This window comes from Echinococcus granulosus (genome assembly GCF_000524195.1).
Source record: "Echinococcus granulosus chromosome Unknown EG_S00108, whole genome shotgun sequence".
In the NCBI taxonomy this organism is placed as follows: Eukaryota; Metazoa; Platyhelminthes; class Cestoda; order Cyclophyllidea; family Taeniidae; genus Echinococcus; species Echinococcus granulosus.
Window position 1 is genome coordinate 59,805 of NW_020170488.1, and position 17,870 is coordinate 77,674.

At 43.4% G+C, this 17,870-nt stretch overlaps 3 protein-coding genes across 3 annotated transcripts; 2 read left to right on the forward strand and 1 right to left on the reverse strand. All coding sequences in view use genetic code 11, as the record gives it.

The window, feature by feature from the left end:
• Positions 1-998: 998 nt before the first annotated feature.
• Positions 999-6,696, forward strand: EGR_08496 (hypothetical protein; the record flags this gene model as incomplete). The annotated part of the gene is made up of 8 exons (XM_024497745.1): positions 999-1,024; positions 1,065-1,230; positions 1,269-1,548; positions 2,861-3,022; positions 3,720-3,793; positions 4,162-4,331; positions 6,281-6,479; positions 6,514-6,696. The coding sequence occupies 8 exons, from the start codon at positions 999-1,001 to the stop codon at positions 6,694-6,696; spliced, it is 1,260 nt and encodes a 419-aa protein (XP_024347831.1).
• A 312-nt stretch (positions 6,697-7,008) lies between these two features.
• On the reverse strand, positions 7,009-13,009 carry EGR_08497 (Mediator of RNA polymerase II transcription subunit; the record flags this gene model as incomplete). The annotated part of the gene is given in 9 exon segments (XM_024497746.1): positions 7,009-7,267; positions 8,545-8,681; positions 10,823-11,773; positions 11,844-12,143; positions 12,184-12,477; positions 12,516-12,684; positions 12,697-12,724; positions 12,785-12,879; positions 12,915-13,009. 9 exon segments carry the CDS (start codon positions 13,007-13,009, stop codon positions 7,009-7,011), a joined length of 2,328 nt encoding a protein of 775 aa, XP_024347832.1.
• Positions 13,010-13,376: 367 nt separating this feature from the next.
• EGR_08498 (Leucine-rich repeat and death domain-containing protein) lies at positions 13,377-17,279 on the forward strand (the record flags this gene model as incomplete). Its single annotated transcript, XM_024497747.1, has 4 exons — positions 13,377-13,398; positions 13,936-14,050; positions 14,084-16,215; positions 16,726-17,279. 4 exons carry the CDS (start codon positions 13,377-13,379, stop codon positions 17,277-17,279), a joined length of 2,823 nt encoding a protein of 940 aa, XP_024347833.1.
• Between the last annotated feature and the right edge of the window lie 591 nt (positions 17,280-17,870).

Here is a 17,870-nt window from a genome sequence, read left to right on the forward strand (position 1 = left end):
ATAATTCACCAAGGCAAATAATGCACATGCCTTCCTAAAACACTAAACACGGTCAAAAAAGTTCTCTACATCAGCAGTATTGAGCATAAAGCACTGTATTTTTAAAATTTTCTAATAAAGGATTATTAAGTGCATGGAATTTCAAACTGACAGGGTCAAAACCCTTAAAAAATATGTTTGGGGGTTTTTACCTATGAAAAATTTATGATTACGTGTACTTGCAATTAAAAATATCTGCATGTTTAATACAAGGTTATTTTAGTAAATGGTTTAACAACATCCAGTGCAATGTTTTAGTGACTAAAATTGCTTTTTGTCTAAACTAAAGCGCAGGCAAAATTGTGCTTATATTGATTGAATTATATGGCCTACCGGGGCGTTTCAAACTGCTTAATATGATTTCGCCTACTGTTAGTAGATCATCTATGTATTCTGAATCAACTAAGTTTGCATTTTCACCTTCACACTATAATGTAAACCCTAAAATTTGTTAATTTTGCACTTATTACGCGCTAGAAGGAATTTTTTTCTAATAACATATGATTGGTGAACGGAAATATCTGCCGTTATTATCCCATATTTACAATCGCATTTGACGTTTTGCTGAGTTCACTCCATATTAAATTTGATTTACAAAAAAATGAGACCGAATTATTACTTGTGTTTTAGACCTACTTTTAGTCAGTTTAATGATTAAGAGTAGAATTTAGCGCTTTGGTCCCAGTCAAACTAGATCGGTTTTCCAAAGATGGTTAGCTCTTTCAAAGTAATAGGTAGAATTGTTTGGCGTTTCTGTATAGACCCTAGCTATGCATTTCATATAGCTATTGCTCCTTGTCTTTTATGAAAGATTTCGAACTTTAATGAATTGGTAAAATTGTCTTGATGGGTTGGTTTTGGAGTTTTCATACGCTAATAAGAATTTTTAGGGGTGTAGTAGTAAGGTTTTAGGACGTATTTGATTTTTAAGCAATTGGTTTACTTTTCAAGCGTTTTGGATGTCAGAATCTCCAACAGCAGACAAGTAAATTCACACCTTTCTTCATACATTAATGCTCCTTTAGCATCACAAGGCATCAGCACCCTTACACTGTGCTGTCCATTATATTACTCTTAATTCAGTGCGTTCTAAACATCCGACATCTCACTTACAAATGTGCACTTACCACCTTCATTGTTGTCCTACTTGTCACCGCGCACGTCTGCGGACTGCCTGCTCTGGCACCACAGGTAGATCCTTCACCTTTACCATATTCATGATTTTCTAGATTTCAGCAGATTTCAATTCGGTTCTTGTGCACGGAAACTTAATGCTTCTTCTGCTGGCATCGTTGACGCATAGAAACGAGTGGCACCTCTACTATTGCCTTGCATTATTTATACGTTATGGCGTGGCAGCAGAAAAGCACTTTCGAGAATTTGATTTCCTCGTCTACCTTTTTGTACTCACTCTCTCCTCGGGTATCATCAGCTTGGCTTTATATCGCCTTGCTTTTCTGATCAGCGGTTATGAAAAATACAACAATGCTCAAATTATGGGATTTTCAGGTGAGTATTAAGACCCTTTGAAACGGTAGTTTGCATATCCTGTCTGCGCACTACGTTTATTGCCTCAAGTTTCCAACATTGCATCTTGAATGATAAGGCCCAAATAAACACTAGCCTTTTGCGTACTACATGATTTGTAATTAGATTTTCATGGCTTTAAGCCTCTCCATTATTAAAACAACTGCATTAATTCTATCTTTTTCAAAAGTGCTGCTTCTCTCCGAATCGGGGATATTGTAAAGATTCATTACAGAAGGGTTGATGATAGGGAAGCATCCCGCTCTAACTCTTCTAAATGAGGGAACCTCATATTGATAATGCAAAGAACTGCTAGTAAAAATCCGGCATAAAATGGTAAATGGTAAACGTTCCAAGTTAATGTGATCTGTAAATACGCACATGCACACATATGGGGCTAGGAATGACGTGCAATGCTGTACGGATGGGATAATTGGTTCGAGTCCATCAGGGGCCGTGTCAGTGACGGCGATGTATGAAGTAGTAGGGAGTTGCAAGCGGAGTTATCTGTGTATCGTCAACTGCTAGCCAGTGGCCGGTAGCGTTAATTGACGTACTTATTGTGAATCATGCAAGATGCTATTGATGGTACCGATGGTGAAAGGTAGTGGTGGAAAGTGCGTACACGAAACAACCAGAGATGATGATGAGGGTTTGTGCAGAAGGATAGTCCAAACCCCGAATCTGTGGATATTCGCACAAGTGTAAAAGCTCAAACCGAGCACAATGCGCAACAACGGTAGCACACGCAGTCACGCATCAATTTGTCGATATTTCAGTAACGCTACTGATTGTTGTGCTTCCTGGCATTTACTGTTCACTGACATCCCAGTCACTCCAGCGCGGTGCGTGGAACGCCTGACTGGCCCATAATTGAAGCAGTCGCGCGGCACAATCGCATGTAAAGTAGAGATTAATTGTTCAGTAACACCAGTAGGTGCGACCATTCATACACGAGCGATTTTTTTGGGAGGGGGTGAAAGATAAGAGGTAAAATGCACTCCTTTAAACAAAATCCCTACCCGCTTACCTCAGGTCAATTGTCTCGGCTTCTCTCCAACACCTCTCCTTCCTACCTTACCAATTCATGCTCTGTCGTCCATTTGTACCGATCACTTTGAACACATTACACATTGTTTCCACTGTGAACTCTGTCAAATACCCCACCACAGAACAGGAACTCTTCAAGTACATTAAATACCGACTTTGAGAGATTGCTGTCCAGTTGACTTTCGTTGTCGGGTTAATTTAAATGGTGGCATTAAGTGTGATACAAAATTGGTGGTTCTTGTAGAGACAGCAACAACACTGGGTGTGCTCTACTGCCTCAACGCTCATGGCATATTCAAGGAATTCCACCTACCTTCGGGCCATCATGTGAAAGTCACTAACGGCGTCCAGCGATGGCTCTCCTTCTTCCTCTCCGACATTCAACGACTGCTCCAATTCCCCATGGGTAAATGCTTCCAAATTGGATCCTTTTTTCCCCAACTTTCACCGGCAATACCTCCTGCATTGTCTCCTCTAGGCCCTGCGCTCCATGCCCTATGCTCTGCAAAGTGGTTGCATTCATTTCTGGACGTGTTAGTAGCATTCTCTTCTGCTCTACTGTATTTAACTCAGCCAGTCAGGTGCCACAAGTGTCAGTGTATGGATGATCTCAAAAGGAATTCCATAAACACTTTTATCTAAGGTTACTTCTTACCTGTATGATGGCGTCTCAGATTCAGCTGGTCCCATTTTGGATGTAACTTGGAAGTCCTTAGTTGGTGTGGCCCTGCCGAGGCGTTGTATTACTTGAAACTTGTGTTTTGTAAGTAATGAAAGGAGCAAAGGATGGTCTCTTCAGGCAGCGCTTTGTTGAAGGCGTTTCTTGAACTCGAAATGCTGCTTTGTTTTAAGAGGAGACAATTCAGCGCGTTGAGAATAAGTTCCAACTCCAGGTGGTTTTAGGTTACCTAATGTAAACAGACCATGAAACCACCGACACCTGAACTCCGACTTCGGACTCGCATCGCATTAAGTTGATTAGCAAAGACTAGGTGCAACGCTAGGTGTGTGCAGTAGAAATGTGTCATCCAGATGGAAAGGCAGTACCATCAAATGTGTGATTCTGAGGTGGAAATAAGCTGTTCGCTCATCGTTTCTTTCAGGATTCCTCAATCCCATCATTGCTGGTCTGGCGTGCTGGCTCCTGTTCAAACCCTTGAGGTGGTCTCGACATCGGGTAACCCACACTGAGTAAATTTACGCCTATTACCTCAAGCGGAGGTAGAACTATGCCTCACACTTCCACATATGTTCCCCTCTCCCCCGTCTTCTCGCCTTCCCCTTTCCTCTTTCTCAAACTCTTTTTTCTTCGCTCCTCTCTTCTATTCCGACCATCGCATTTGTCAGCAATTTGTGCAGAGGGTGGCCACCTAGTCGGCTAAACAGTTATGTCATGTATTGCCGAAGTGGTGGGCTTTGTCAGGATGCCATCGTCTTACGTGCACGTAATCCGCCACGACTTCATGCAAGGGAATAAACTGGTCAAATTATTGACCTTTTCAGTTACTTATTTATCTATTTGTTTTTTTTCACTTATTTGGGTAGTTATTTAATCAGGGAAATGTAAAGAATGCTAGAGGGGTTAGTGCTGATGCTGTTGAGGGTGATGATGTTGATGGTGTTGGCGGTGGTGATGATGCAGATGGTGTCCCCATGGTGGATGATGTGCATGTGATGCTCATCGGTGATTGGCTACGAGACACAAAGGCGGCATTGTTACATTTTGTGACAAAGCAAGCCTCATTCTGAAAGGAAGCCATGTCGAGGTAGGTTAAGGCGTGGCTACAGTGGCGATGACAACGCTATCCCACTCTTGGTAGTGCTGGCACTGGTGGTAGTAGTAGTAGTAGTAATGCTACCGGTGGGTAGTAGTAGCAGTAACGGTAACTTGCAGTGGCAGTGGTGTTGGCGAGGCATTGTGGTAGTCTTCCGAGCAGTATGTGGACGTTTTAATCGGTCCACCGCCCCAACAGCTCCTAATACTGTTCGGTTAGGACGCCACAGTGGCTCTGTGATCGTCACTCCACTCAGTTGTTAATGTACCCTCCTCCACCTGTCTCCACCTTTTTCTCCATTCCCCTTATTTCTTCGTCTACCTCCTAGTTATTTACTCGCATAATTGCACATATCTGAGCATGTTCCCCCTTTTCGTCACTTCGACGCCCTACTCACTCTTCCCCCCCCCCAAGATGTGATTCTACAATTCCCCTTGTTTAAGTAAGTGGAAAGCAGGGTATGCAAATACTACACGACCACCAATCGACTGTTTCGTTGAGATGCAGATGTAGTAGGATCCTCATTACCGATTCACCTGCCCAGTCAACAATTCAGGGTGGGGTGGATGCCTATGCGCCACCCCTCAAGTGACCGCGAGGCCGGTGAACAGTGGATGCTAGAGTGCAGACGATGGCCCATAAGTAGGTCGTCCATTGTTGATGAGCAATGGCAATTAAACAGTTTCATGCCTGCGTCGCATGCTACAATCATGAGGGCGGACTCATGGCAGACTCAAACTGTCCATGACAGGTCATACACGTTGGTGACATGTGCCACTGCACTGACGTGATTCCGTCGTGAGGCTTGTTTGTTGTATAACTGACCTGCTAATTGAACTGTTAGAGCAGCTGCGCTGTCAGGAGAGGCAATGTGACTGAGAAAATTTAATGGTTTGAACCTCTCCATGGTTTATGGGATGCATCAGTAAGCAAGCACCGTTGAACCATCAAGGGAAGCAGTTTCGTCGTGAGTCGATGCCTGGACCACCTATTATGGCAATAAGTTGGGTTGTGGATGGGGTCATTCAGTGACCTCATTTTTACCCCCAGTGGCAATTTTATACGGCACCTCAAGCATTTAACGGATAGTGTCCTCTCCACAATCCACGCAGATCGGCACATTCTCCTGTGACCGGTTCCAACTCCCTCACGTGCGTGCCGTGTGCTGCCAAGGTATGGGTCGGTCAGGAACTACGGTGGCTCTTTTAATGTTCTCTCCCAATTCCCTCCTGTCTTGAACGCGCCAAAATCCTATGACTATTAAGCTTAATGGAAGAGATGTGTCTAATTCTAGCTTGTCTACTTCACTAACCAAGTCTAACCCCCTTCCACTGTTGTAGAGGCTTCCTGTAACACTTTTGTATGGCGTTGCACGGCGCTAAATGCTGTTGGGGCACAAAAGTCAGCTAATGTTAGTGCCACTTTTAGGAGATTGAGACATTTCTATGCTTTAATGGGGCATTCCGCAGAGTCCACAGTGGTAACAATGTCTAATGTGTTCAAAGTGACAGGTGCAAGTAGGCTGCGGAGCATGAATTGGTAGGGTAGGAAGAGGATGCGTTGGAGAGAAGCCGTGATACTTGACTTGAGGTAGGCAGACCAGGCTTTTATTTAAAGGAGTGCAATTCCCCTCTTACCTTTCACCTCCTCCCAAAAAAATTGCTTATCTGTGAATAGCTACACCCACTGATGTCACTGAATAACTGGTCTCCTCTTTGCGTGCTATTGCGTCACGCGACGGCTCCGATTGCACACACCACACTGGAATGACTGGAGTGTCTGTGGACTGCCGGTATTGCCACCACTCGACTGCCTCATGGATGTGTGGACGCGTGCTACTACTGTTGCTGACCGTGTACGGCTCAGCGCATTCTTCGTTCCTTGTGTAGACATCCACAGCTTCGAGGTTTCCGATCTTATTCCACACCAATCTCCTTCATCACCACCAGTCGTTTCATGAACGCACTCACCGCCGCCACTGTTCGTCAGTTACCGGTCGGCGATGCGCCGTATGCCCCACTTGTAACTCGCCCCTACTTCGTGTACCGACGCCACGCGTCAACGTTCTCTGACAGACGCCAGCCAAGTGTTCCATCGAAACCCGTTTGCCCCGCGTTCCAAGCTCACTGTGCGCATATTTACAAGTTGTGCCAGATCAGTACAAGCGGATCTCCACACTGACGATTTGAGTTTGTACAGCGCCGTGGTGGAGGAGTCAATCTCTTGCATCTTTGTTAGCCGTTTCGCAGATCCAAACAACCTTCCTCCTACAACGCCTCCGGTTCAGCGTCTAATCGGCTCATGAAGATGCAGACCTCCTTTGCAATGCCAACAAAAGCATGTCTTTTTCGCCAAGAGTATCTAGCATATGCCCAAAGTAATCCTTCATAGTTGACGTACGAAAACCGGCAGAAGGTATGACATGGCCATGGTCTCATGCATTCATAATGAGGAATGATTTGTAAGGTAGGAAAAAAAAGTTCTTTAAAATCGAGCATACTATTCAAACTGGCACTCACATCCACCTGGAAGTAGAACGTCAATCCAATGAATGTGAAGTTTACATTGATCAACTCCAAAGAGAAATTTATGTACATGGCTTTGGAAGGAGATGGTCTCAAGGGCAATTCAGGCAGGTAAGAAGAGACTCAATCTTGCCGACCACGTGTCGTCCCGGCAGACGCGCCAAATCGACCTTGCGGAAGATGAACTGGCCGCGACCAAAAGCACCGTCCTGTCCTGCAGTTGTGGTAGTGAGGGTGAACCGCAACAGCTCTCCATCACTGGCCAAATTCGTCAGTTTGCTTTGCGTAGTCTTAGCAACCAGGAACTCCAGACCTTCAGGGTAGCAAGTGCCACCTCGGATACAGACAATTCTGAAAAGTTGCCGAAGGATGTCAAAAATATCCATGGTTGCAAAATGATCTCTAATTTTATACCTACCAAAAAGCATGCTACTTTGGCAGTAGTAAATGCCATGTCAGCTTGATTATCCGCTGGTAGCCGGCGTACAAGTTGCTGATCAAATCAGACACCGGAGATTAAGAATGGAAGACAATGGCAATGATGAGTAGGTTCATGTAACAGTGTAGTGGATGATGAAGTTTTATGTAAACGAAGAGGTACCGCCCGAATCAGCAGATATCTACTCGCACAGAAGACTTCAAGCACAGTATGACGGCTTGACGTTCAGCAATAAGATGTGGACACTGTATAATCTCAAAGGCGCCCATAGGTCTATCATGGGAGATCTCTGATGTAATAGCCCCACAACGCAGCAATCCCTTGTGTGGACATTCGGTAAGTGAAACGCCTAATCGAAAAAAACATTTTCACAGTCTTCCATTTGTTCATTCTTTGTGGACTCCCAGAAGTCCATACCAATTAAAGCATAGGAGACTCCACGAGAGCAGCCTTGAAGCCAATATTTAGAGCATATTCTATGATGAATTGAGGCCCCTGGAAGGCATTATTCTGACTATGAAAGGCCGTTCTCTAGGCTTGCATACTTAAGTTCATCTTAGAATGAAAACTCATTCTGAAGCGCATGCCCTACAGATTGGCTCAGCAGAATAGGAGGCATGACACGCCTAGACGTGAATAAATGCTACCCCCTCGTCCAAACTTTACTGTTTCTAGCGCAGAAAACCTTTAACCGCACCCAAGACGAGACCTTTACTGTGTTCTTTTCCACGTTCAACTTACAGATAATTTATGACAATCACCCATAGGACATTGGTCGACTTCGTCCAACGCTACTGCAGGACCTTACACTCAAAGATCTTGGGGTCACCACCCAAAATCCATTCCTTTCTCTGATGGAAGTGAAAAACTACGGCTTAGAATTCGCTTACAAAGCAAATAATGCAACAATTTCACAGCTGCCTCTACCCAAAGTCGCCCACTCAAGCTGGTGGAAGGACTGATGGGTTATCGCGAACATGAATAGAATCAGTAACCAAATCTCTTGATTTATGGAAATAAGAGACTGGGCAACCTTTTTAACACCCCCTATAAAATTAACCGTTTAAGCCTCCGCACAAGCACTCGTGAGTCCTGCAAATAATTCTACCTTCCAGATTGAAGCCAAAACAATATTATCTCCGTGTCACTCCCCTGTAGGCTAAATAAGGTTAACTGAAAACTTGCTTACCGACTACCACTGTGAGAAGCCATAAGCAAAGCGCTCAAGGGATTATCCACGGAGGGGATGGAGGAGCAACCCAGTTGAATCCAGCCAAGAAACTTTGAGGCGATACCTTGTATAGTGAGCATTTGATTTCTTAGCTCCTAAAAAATAATTCATAGGGACGAATATTCTGCTTTCCTACCGATCTGCCTGCAACGCCAACTGTAATTACTTTCCGTCTGTTTTAAGTATGCAGGAAAAAGAGGTGAAGGCTCTATTGTTTTCTGTGAAGAGAAAGTGGATGAGTAACAGTCCGCAACATATTTCAATCTCTCAAACACTACATGTTGCGTCGCCTGGGCAACAGAGCTGGGCATTTGAAGTGGATAAAAGAGGGCTGTGCAAACAAGGTTACTCTAACAAGAGGACATGGCAAAGGGAGAAGGACGATTATTGAAAAACTGGGCCATCAACACTTGAATTTCCATCTGCCAGTCTTTTTAACACAAACAGGCAGTGGGTGAGGTATAATTAGGTAAGAGGCAGCGGCTTAGCACTTAATCAGTATTCTTTTCAGGCCATGATTGGGTCGGAAAAACGAAATGCTGTTCCATTGGATAAAGAAATTGCATTAAAGACCCTTGCAACCGTTCCTTGAGACCGTGAAAACCTATTGTACATCAAAAATAGACAAAGAATCGGCGAGTAAATGGCTGAATGAACAGCCAAGCAATTACACGCTTTTGTTCAACAGACTTTGACGAACTGTTGGAAATCTAATTTACCCACCAAAACAGTGCTACTCATTCGACAAATTAGTAGACTGGCATGTAAAAGTTAAAACAACCTTGACAAAAACGCAAAAGATGACATCCATGGTGGATCTAAAGGCTGCAAAAACATAAAAATCCCTTTTTTACAACTTTAGAGACGACTGAAAGCACTACATGAAAACATATGAACCAGGGAATCCAAAAAATGCCTGCGGTTTTCGAGATAACTCGACGTAATAACATCCCGAAGTCTGTAAGGACCCGTAAAATCCAGTGTGTTAGTTATATGCATGCGTTATAAAAGGCAAAAGTGTATCAGCTTCTTGTCTTGAACACGCATGCGTACAATGACGGTGATTACCATCTTTTCTTGATATTATCAGTCGACAATGAGGTGCGAAATGGAATTGTCGGTTCGCTAGGATACAGTGTGGGATATAGGTGAAGATAGCTAGGGCTTGATTTTTTTCTCCGCTTTTGGAAAAAATGGACTTATAGAAGGGGAAGTTGCGACTAGCTTATGCCTCGTTTGGGAAAGACTCATCGATTGCCATCGAGAATACTTCAGCAAGCAAGGTATTTAAGAAGTCTTCTAGAATCGCTGCGCCCCTATTACGGGAAACCACAGGACGTTTTTCGTTTCTCTCATATTTATAATTATAGTCCGTAAAAATTCCAAAACATGACCAAATAAATTCATTCACAAATTGTAAACAACTCCCAGTCACCAGTTCAAATTTCGCATGTATTCAATGGCAGATGAAATACATTGCCTGTCAAAATTCTACAGGCGGCGAAGTTTTCCTAGTTCTAAGAGCAAATTAAAGTGTTCAAAGGGGCCTTTCACATTCAAGGTGACCTTACGAGCTAAAGCTTCTAAATGATGACCAAGTGAAAGACTCGACGGACATATTTTGGTAAGATGAATAAGTTGAAAAAGATAGATGGCCATTAACAATTGGCAAGGGAACTTATTTATTCAACGAACTTGGCCATAAGGAAAAAACAGAACTAGCATTCACCGTAAAAGTAAGGGATTAGACAGTTACCCAGTGCTAGAGTCTACCAAATCTGCAAATTCGAACGAACGAACTAGAAAAAAGGGAATAGGTAAGTGGTGTGAGCTTAGTAGGATGCAAATATCTAAGGGCAACTAAATGTGCTACCATAAGACTACCTGAAAATCAAAACAAAAATTTACTAGCTAGTACCTGAGTTAGACCCACCAAGAAGCAGTCACAGGGCGCTTTAAAAGGCGAATCCTCGGGCAATAAAAGTAAAAAACACCAGCCGACATTAGCTAGAATGGATAAACACTAATTGACAAAAGTTCCCCTAGTCGACTGAAGTCGTGAAGGGCATAACACCCAGCTAACCAACCTTATGAAATTAAGCAGGTGAAAGAACAGCAACGGTAGAGGGACCGGATGGCACATCTGCTTTCAGTATGTTTAACAGAGGAGGCAATGTTTGGGTTGGAATGGCAATGTGAACTACTAAGACCAGAAATTCAATTATATAATACACACCTGGGTTTTCAGAATTCGCAGTAGTTCACTCTGCACGTCTGCAGTAGCAGGAATCGTGAGTGATTGGGCAGCGCCACACACTCCGTAGATTGAGACCTCGTCTACACCCACACACACGGTCAGTCGAGTGCGAAAACTTGAGTAGCCCACCGAGTTGAAGGTCACACTGACCCCAGAGGAAAGGGGAGAGGCGATGCTATGCCACAAAGTTGTCACGCACATTCCTACAGAAGCTGTCACTGCCTTGTCGCCACCACCACGAGCAAATTGTGTCAAACAAAGCGCCACCCGCTGTCTCAGCACCCTATGCCGCGCCAGGCTCACTATTTGCATTAACAAACCATCTCCTGAGCCGAGTATACAGGCGATGGCAGCGGGAGATGCCTGATTCAATCGTAGCGCGTGCTCCAGACCACTCAATGTCAACCCCGAGGTAGTGACCTCATCTATCGAAGCTGGTACCATCTGATGGTGCTGCTGTTGTTGTTCGACGTATCCACTGCCCCAATCGTTAAAGTAGGTGTAACGTTCCTGTCCTACCGGTACAGCGAAGGGTTGATGATGGTTGCCAGGTAACGGCCCGGAGGCAGAGCGGAAAGCCTGGCTCTGCGAGGTCATCCAAGCGGATGCAGCCGGACCACCAAAGCCTGCGACACAGGCAGTGATTATGGGCGTCCCACCATCTCCGTTCCGATTTCCCGTATTGCGAAGTGTGATTGTTGCCCCCGCAGCACGCAAACGGCGAGGAACTTGAACCGGACCAGTGGGGGGGTTGGGAACACTGGCGATGTTTGACCAGGAGTGAATATGCTGGAGGAAGATAATACGTTTTAGCTGGGTGCTAAGTCCTGGATGCTCTTCCTCCTCCTCTTCATTACAATCACCATCTATCAACCTCTCAAGGCTGATTGAAAGTTGGACTCCGGGAAACACGGCAGCAACGACCTTTCCCTGAAAACAAAACAAGAACAAGTAGAGAATTGGAGCTATGAAGTACTAGTGACAGTGTTAACCAACTAACGAGAGATGAAAAAGCCACCAAGTCGCTTTTCGTCTCATCCATCCCGATTATTGACGCTTCATAGGAGAGAGTAGACAAAATTTCGCGACACATGAGTAGATTTTGGGCTTGATACAGTTTGTCACTCTGGGACTTTGGCAGAGAGTAAGCACGCGGTGCCGCAGAGATCTGAACACGTGACCTCAAGAACTGGTACCAATCGTTAGGATGCTTTGGATTCAATCGCCTGATTACAACCCGAAGACGGCCAGTACAGAGATCATTGGTGAGCATTGACTCCATTGTACTGCTGAACTTCACCTACGCAACAGATAGAATGACTTGGGAACAATAATCCAACCTTGACAACATCAAAAGAGCCATCGGAATCAGATTTTGGGAAATCAGATTCAGAAACCTCAAAATTGCCACCTTCTTTAGCACGAGAACCAATACAGCGGAGACTTGCATCTCCTAAAATGACATTTTGCCCCAATTTGAGACGCCATGACCTTCGCAGCTGCATAAGTCCTTCATGATAGGAGATAGATCTTTGACCATCTGCGAAGCGTTGCTCAGCCTGAGCAATTTCGAAATACCTTGAACGAAATCGTTCCGCTCCTTTTAGGAGTATACCAGCAGCGGCAGTGAGAGCCTAGTTAAGAGAATAATAGCATTCGCGTTCATACAAACCATTTTCTTCCCACCGAGACATGTGATAGTGTGCATGCCAACATTGCGTCCTGAAACATCTAATTCTCTGTCCTGATCACCAGAGGCGACTTGACAAAGGGAGAGACATTTAGTCTCCTTCAGGACAGCCATAAGTTCAATAAATGCACAGGCCTCCGTGTAAGCATTTCTAGCAGTTTACACAGCATTGAAAGCTAGTTCAAGAATACCTTATTTGATCGCGGAGAAGCATCCACTTTTGTCGGGAATTCTATAACTGGCATCCTTACCCACTGCCACACTTGCCCCCTGTTTGCCAAAATTCTCGTCAGAAAAATCAATGCCATTCACGATTCTTTGAAAATTTTCGGCTGCAGTCAAAGGCCTACAAGCCGAATAACTGAAAACTCCATATCAAACCTTTCCACAATTTCCTGTCCATCATTTAAAATCTCGTAGACTTTAAATTCACAGAGAGCCTCAATAGGCAAATAGTTTTTGCCTCTACCTTGCATTTCAAATTGCTTGGTTAGACAAATCGGCCCCCAATCTCAAGCGTTAATCAAGGACGAATCAAAAACCGCCGAGCCATTCAAACACGGCGCTAAAGCAAGCAGAATATTAAACAAAAAAGCACGAAAGTTCTGCATCAGATGTATTCTGCTTAGCGAGATAAAATAATGTTGCGATATTTCGCCATATTTTTTTCGAGGTTTTGCTGGTAAACTTAACAAGCGCGTAATGTATGACTAATAATTATGCTTAAATGTGGTATGGATGACCTTCCATAATCTTGATCAAATTCCAAACCAAGTTTCTTTAAACCTTTCTTATTACGCAAAGAGCAAAAACCTATTGTTTGGAAATATGAGTCTTCTGAGCATGGTGATAGCCATAAAAGCAGGTGCGCTATGTAGCAATATTTTGGTCATCGTAAGTCGGTTTTGGTAACGGGGCCACTTTGAGCCTTAGCCCTTGCACCTTCGCCGGGTGGGCTGGACTCCGAGCCATGTCGGTAGTCCCTGACCCTATTGTATGTCGAATGTGTGCATTCCACCTGAGTAAAGAAGCATAGCTTCGTGAGAAGCATGTAAAAAATAAAGCGACATTGTAGAATTTTAATTCTTTTATTTAGTTGTATGGTTAACCTCACGGTCTCTACGGAATCGAAGAACTCCTGAGACACAAAATCCGCTCAGTTATATTACTCGAGTTAAAAAATTTGTTAATGGCCTGTAATAACTTATTCTTCTCACATAAGAGGTTCATCAACAAAATATTTGTAGATTTGAACCTATGTATTGAAGTGGCTTTTTACTGGAATTTCGTAACGATTTTCAAACCTGTCCTTAAACGGATCCAATTCTCTTTATTTTATACCAGCAAATAGATTTAAGAATTTGTTTTACTTAACTGATCTTGCTTTCGCGCAATCTTTTAGTTTATGTGTTTGTTAAACCAATAGCAAATTTATCAAAAGGTCAATGCACTTGGAGCCACAGATCTGCGCTGTTCGAAATGGACGCTTTGGCCAAAGTCAATCGTATAAATCTAGTGTAAGATAGCATCCATATAAGCTTACAAACTAGCTCATCACTTTCCCCAAATGTATTCCGTTTTACGCAAAACGGTCGAAGATGTCTTTTTATCAGAAAGTTGTCGGATGAGTTTATAATAGAAGATCTTCAAGATAATGATGAGATAAATGTTATCGTAATCACAAATTGCCACATTGACACTCCAAAACTCTCAATGAAGACACTGGAAAGCCTAGAAATATTATTTATTACCGAATGTCGGATGGAATTCTTGCCTTTGGTTGAGAATCTTTCGAATTTAACATACTTGGACCTCTCCTTTAACTCTTTATCATATTTTCCCAGCGACATAGGTTCACTGCGAAAGCTTAAGGTGCTTAAATTGTCTGGCAATCGGATTACCAACATTCCGTCTGAAATAGTCTATCTTGAGTTCCTACAAGTGCTTGACTTAAGTCATAATATGATATCCCACCTTCCAAGAAAACTTTTTTCCCTTCGCAGTCTTATCCATTTTGATTGCAGTTCAAACACATTATTTAGACTTCCTGATAATATTTCAGAACTCCTTTACTTGGAGGCGCTCTTTTTATCCGGAAATGTGCTTACCACTCTCCCTACTAACTTTTCCTTGCTAAAACGGTTACAACGCCTAAACTTAAGCGGCAACCGTTTCGAGTATATTCCATTTTGCATTTTTCAATGCTTCTCTTTAAAAGAACTGTTGTTTTCTTATAACCAAGCATCAGGCTTCATACCTGACAATCTTTGCCGACTAGGCGATCTGGAGATTTTATCCCTGGCATTCAACAAATTTACAAAGTTGCCTGGAAAACTATCGAGCCTTTCAAAGCTAGAATTTTTCGACATAAAGGGCAACAACATTGGGCGCATTCCAGAGGAAATATTTAGTAAATGCAAGAATCTAAGGCATGTAAATTGTGGGTCCTGTGAACTGATAGAAGTCCCACCTAGTTTGGGACTATGCACAAACTTGCGTGTGCTTGATCTTTCAGGCAATATGCTTAAAAAATTGCCCTCTGAGGGCAAAGCTTTAAAGAATCTTATTTCCCTCTTTTTAAAGAACAATAAGATCTCTGTGCTGCCACAATGGGTTTGTGATTTGGAGCACGTGATTACTATTAATGTGTGCAAAAACCTCCTACAAGACTTTCCAAATGGCTTCTCGAGCGTGGCAGAAAGGCTTCGCATGATTAATATATCATACAATGAATTTGAAGTTGCTCCTTCCTGTTTGTTTTCGACTAACTCCAAACTTACCTACTTCCTCATGGACCACAATCCTGTCCTACAAATTCCACCTGAGATATGTAATTTAAAGCTTTTAACCCACCTTTCAATTTCGCACTGTCCCTACATCTTTGAGTTACCCGATGAATTAGGCGGCTTGCTTAAGTTGCGCACCCTCAGGCTTTGTGCTAACAGCCTCTTGAAACTGCCACGGACAATGCATCGCCTTGAAAACCTTAACTATCTTGATTTATCTGACAACAAGTTTTCATGCTTTCCCATTGTCGTTTGTTACATACCGCATCTAAAAGTTCTGCTCTACAACAATTGCTGTCATGCGTGCACCTATTTGGAGCCTGATCCACCTGGATGGTTTGATAGAACGGACCTTATAGATCCGGATGCATCAATGGAGAAACTGGGCAAAGATTACATTGACGAAGTAGAATCGTTCGCGGCAGAAGATGAGAGACCGCCCACCTTGGAGGAAGCTCTGGAATTTGAGAAAGAGGCTGCAAAAATTCCCAGAATAAAACACGACGAAATTTCAAATCTTGTCTTTAAACGTAAACCCCACAAGATTCCCAGGCACATCTATTGTTTAAAATTTTTGGTGCATCTTTCCCTACAAAACAATGGTCTCTATTTTCTGCCTAATGTATTTAACAGATTTAAGTACTTAAAGCGCATCTACTTGAATGACAATAATCTAAGAAAAATTCCCTCATCTATTGCTGCCTGCAAAACGCTGACTGATATTGACTTGAGAAATAACAAACTGTCGGAGATCCACGGTGAACTGCATAGGCTTCCCAACCTTAAAAACCTCGAATTAGACGGGAACAACTTTCCACTGTGCCTGCGTGAAGTCATTAAGCATTCCGATTTGAAGGGCCTGTGTGCTTACCTCGACGCATTAAACCAGAATAGGGGTAAGTTATCTTTTCCTTGTTCAGTTACATCCGGTGTATTGCATAAATGCAATGAGAGGTGTTGAAATGAGAAGCACATATTGTTAAAGCAAACCTATGACCAGCTGCTACTTAAGTAATTTCAGTAGGTTACTATCCATAATTATCGACTAATCATGGGCTCAACCCTTATTCTTCCGTCAACTAGATGCAAGCTATCTTTTTGTCCCTATAAGTCAAAATAACTATCGTGTCATCCTAAGGAAATGATAATTCTATTAAATAATTTTTGTTCCTTCCAAATGCCAAGAAAATGTGATGATCACTCAAAGATTGTGAAATATCACCAAGGGCATTCAAAGGATAAGTTGAGGTAGAATCCTCCACCCTTCTCTCTTCCTTCTTCCTAACTAAATTATAAAGCCTCTCACGGTCGTAGCTAGGGACAGTTTGAGACTATCCCTAGTCTCGTTAAGCTAGCTCTCGTGGTTGGCGTCTGATAATAAAACGATCTGCCTTCCACATATTTAGACTTCATTCTGCGTAGGATGTGCGAGAGGTTTATCGGGCTTGTGAGCCAAGACGACTGGGCACAGATCCTACAACGCCTTGGAGTGTCCGAGGACACCCTCGAACACATTGAAGATGAGCTCCCTGGCGGCTATAACTTCCGCCGACGTGTGACTCGGGCCCTTGAGTACTGGAGTAGGATGGATCTCTCTACCAGAGCCACCAATTTTGAAATACAGTCACCAGGAGCTTTAAACACGGAGGCATTAACCACTAGCGCCGCTGCCATCGTCAATACCACCGCTACCACTAACACAACACCAAGTTTTGAAGATGAAGAAAATCTCTCAGAGGAACGCAGTCAAGCACCGGCTCCCGAGCCTTCGACGATGCTCGTAGGCACAGAGGCGGAAATCTCGATATTGCAGCCAATCACGCTGACTTTTACGCCCCTGGTGTCGGGACCAAAAGCTACACCGGCTAGGCTCATTCACGTTCTCAAGCTCCTTGATAAGAAGGAATTAGTAAATGCGATGACAGAAATTGTGGAGAAGCTTCATGTTCATCAAATCTGAATGAGAATTAGAGATGATTTCTCGTTAAAATACAAAAGCAGACTTAGAAAGTTCTAACATTTTTAAAACTGGTGCCTCGTGGCCACTTTGATGTCTCCTACGATTAGTATTAAGTGTGCGCCCTACCAGGCACATATTTCGCGTAGAGTAGTCACATCTGTCCTAACACCGCTAATTGGTTGACGTGATTCCAGCCATGGAGTAGCACGAAGTTTTTAGGAACCGTTAAACCTGTATCTGCAGTGGTAAGTAGAGTGAGGGGACGCTCACCTACTCATCGGCAAGGTGTTAGACTTAGATCAAAGGCAAACAGAACGACAAGATGTCAGTGAAGACCTTAGGTGTGGTAGTTTCAAAGCAACAGCCTTGGTAATTACTTCCGTAAACACTCACTACGTGAAATTGATGAGACGGAAAGCTAACTGGAGGTAAAACCTTTGAATAAAGTAATTCGCTGCACAAAGTGCATTTCGACATTCACCAGAGGAACGCAATAAATGCTGAACTGAGCCAGAGGAGAGGGGCAACAGGAAAGGTCAGGATTTTTTAATTGTATCAATGCATGTGACGGAATCGGGGCTCTCATTTCCC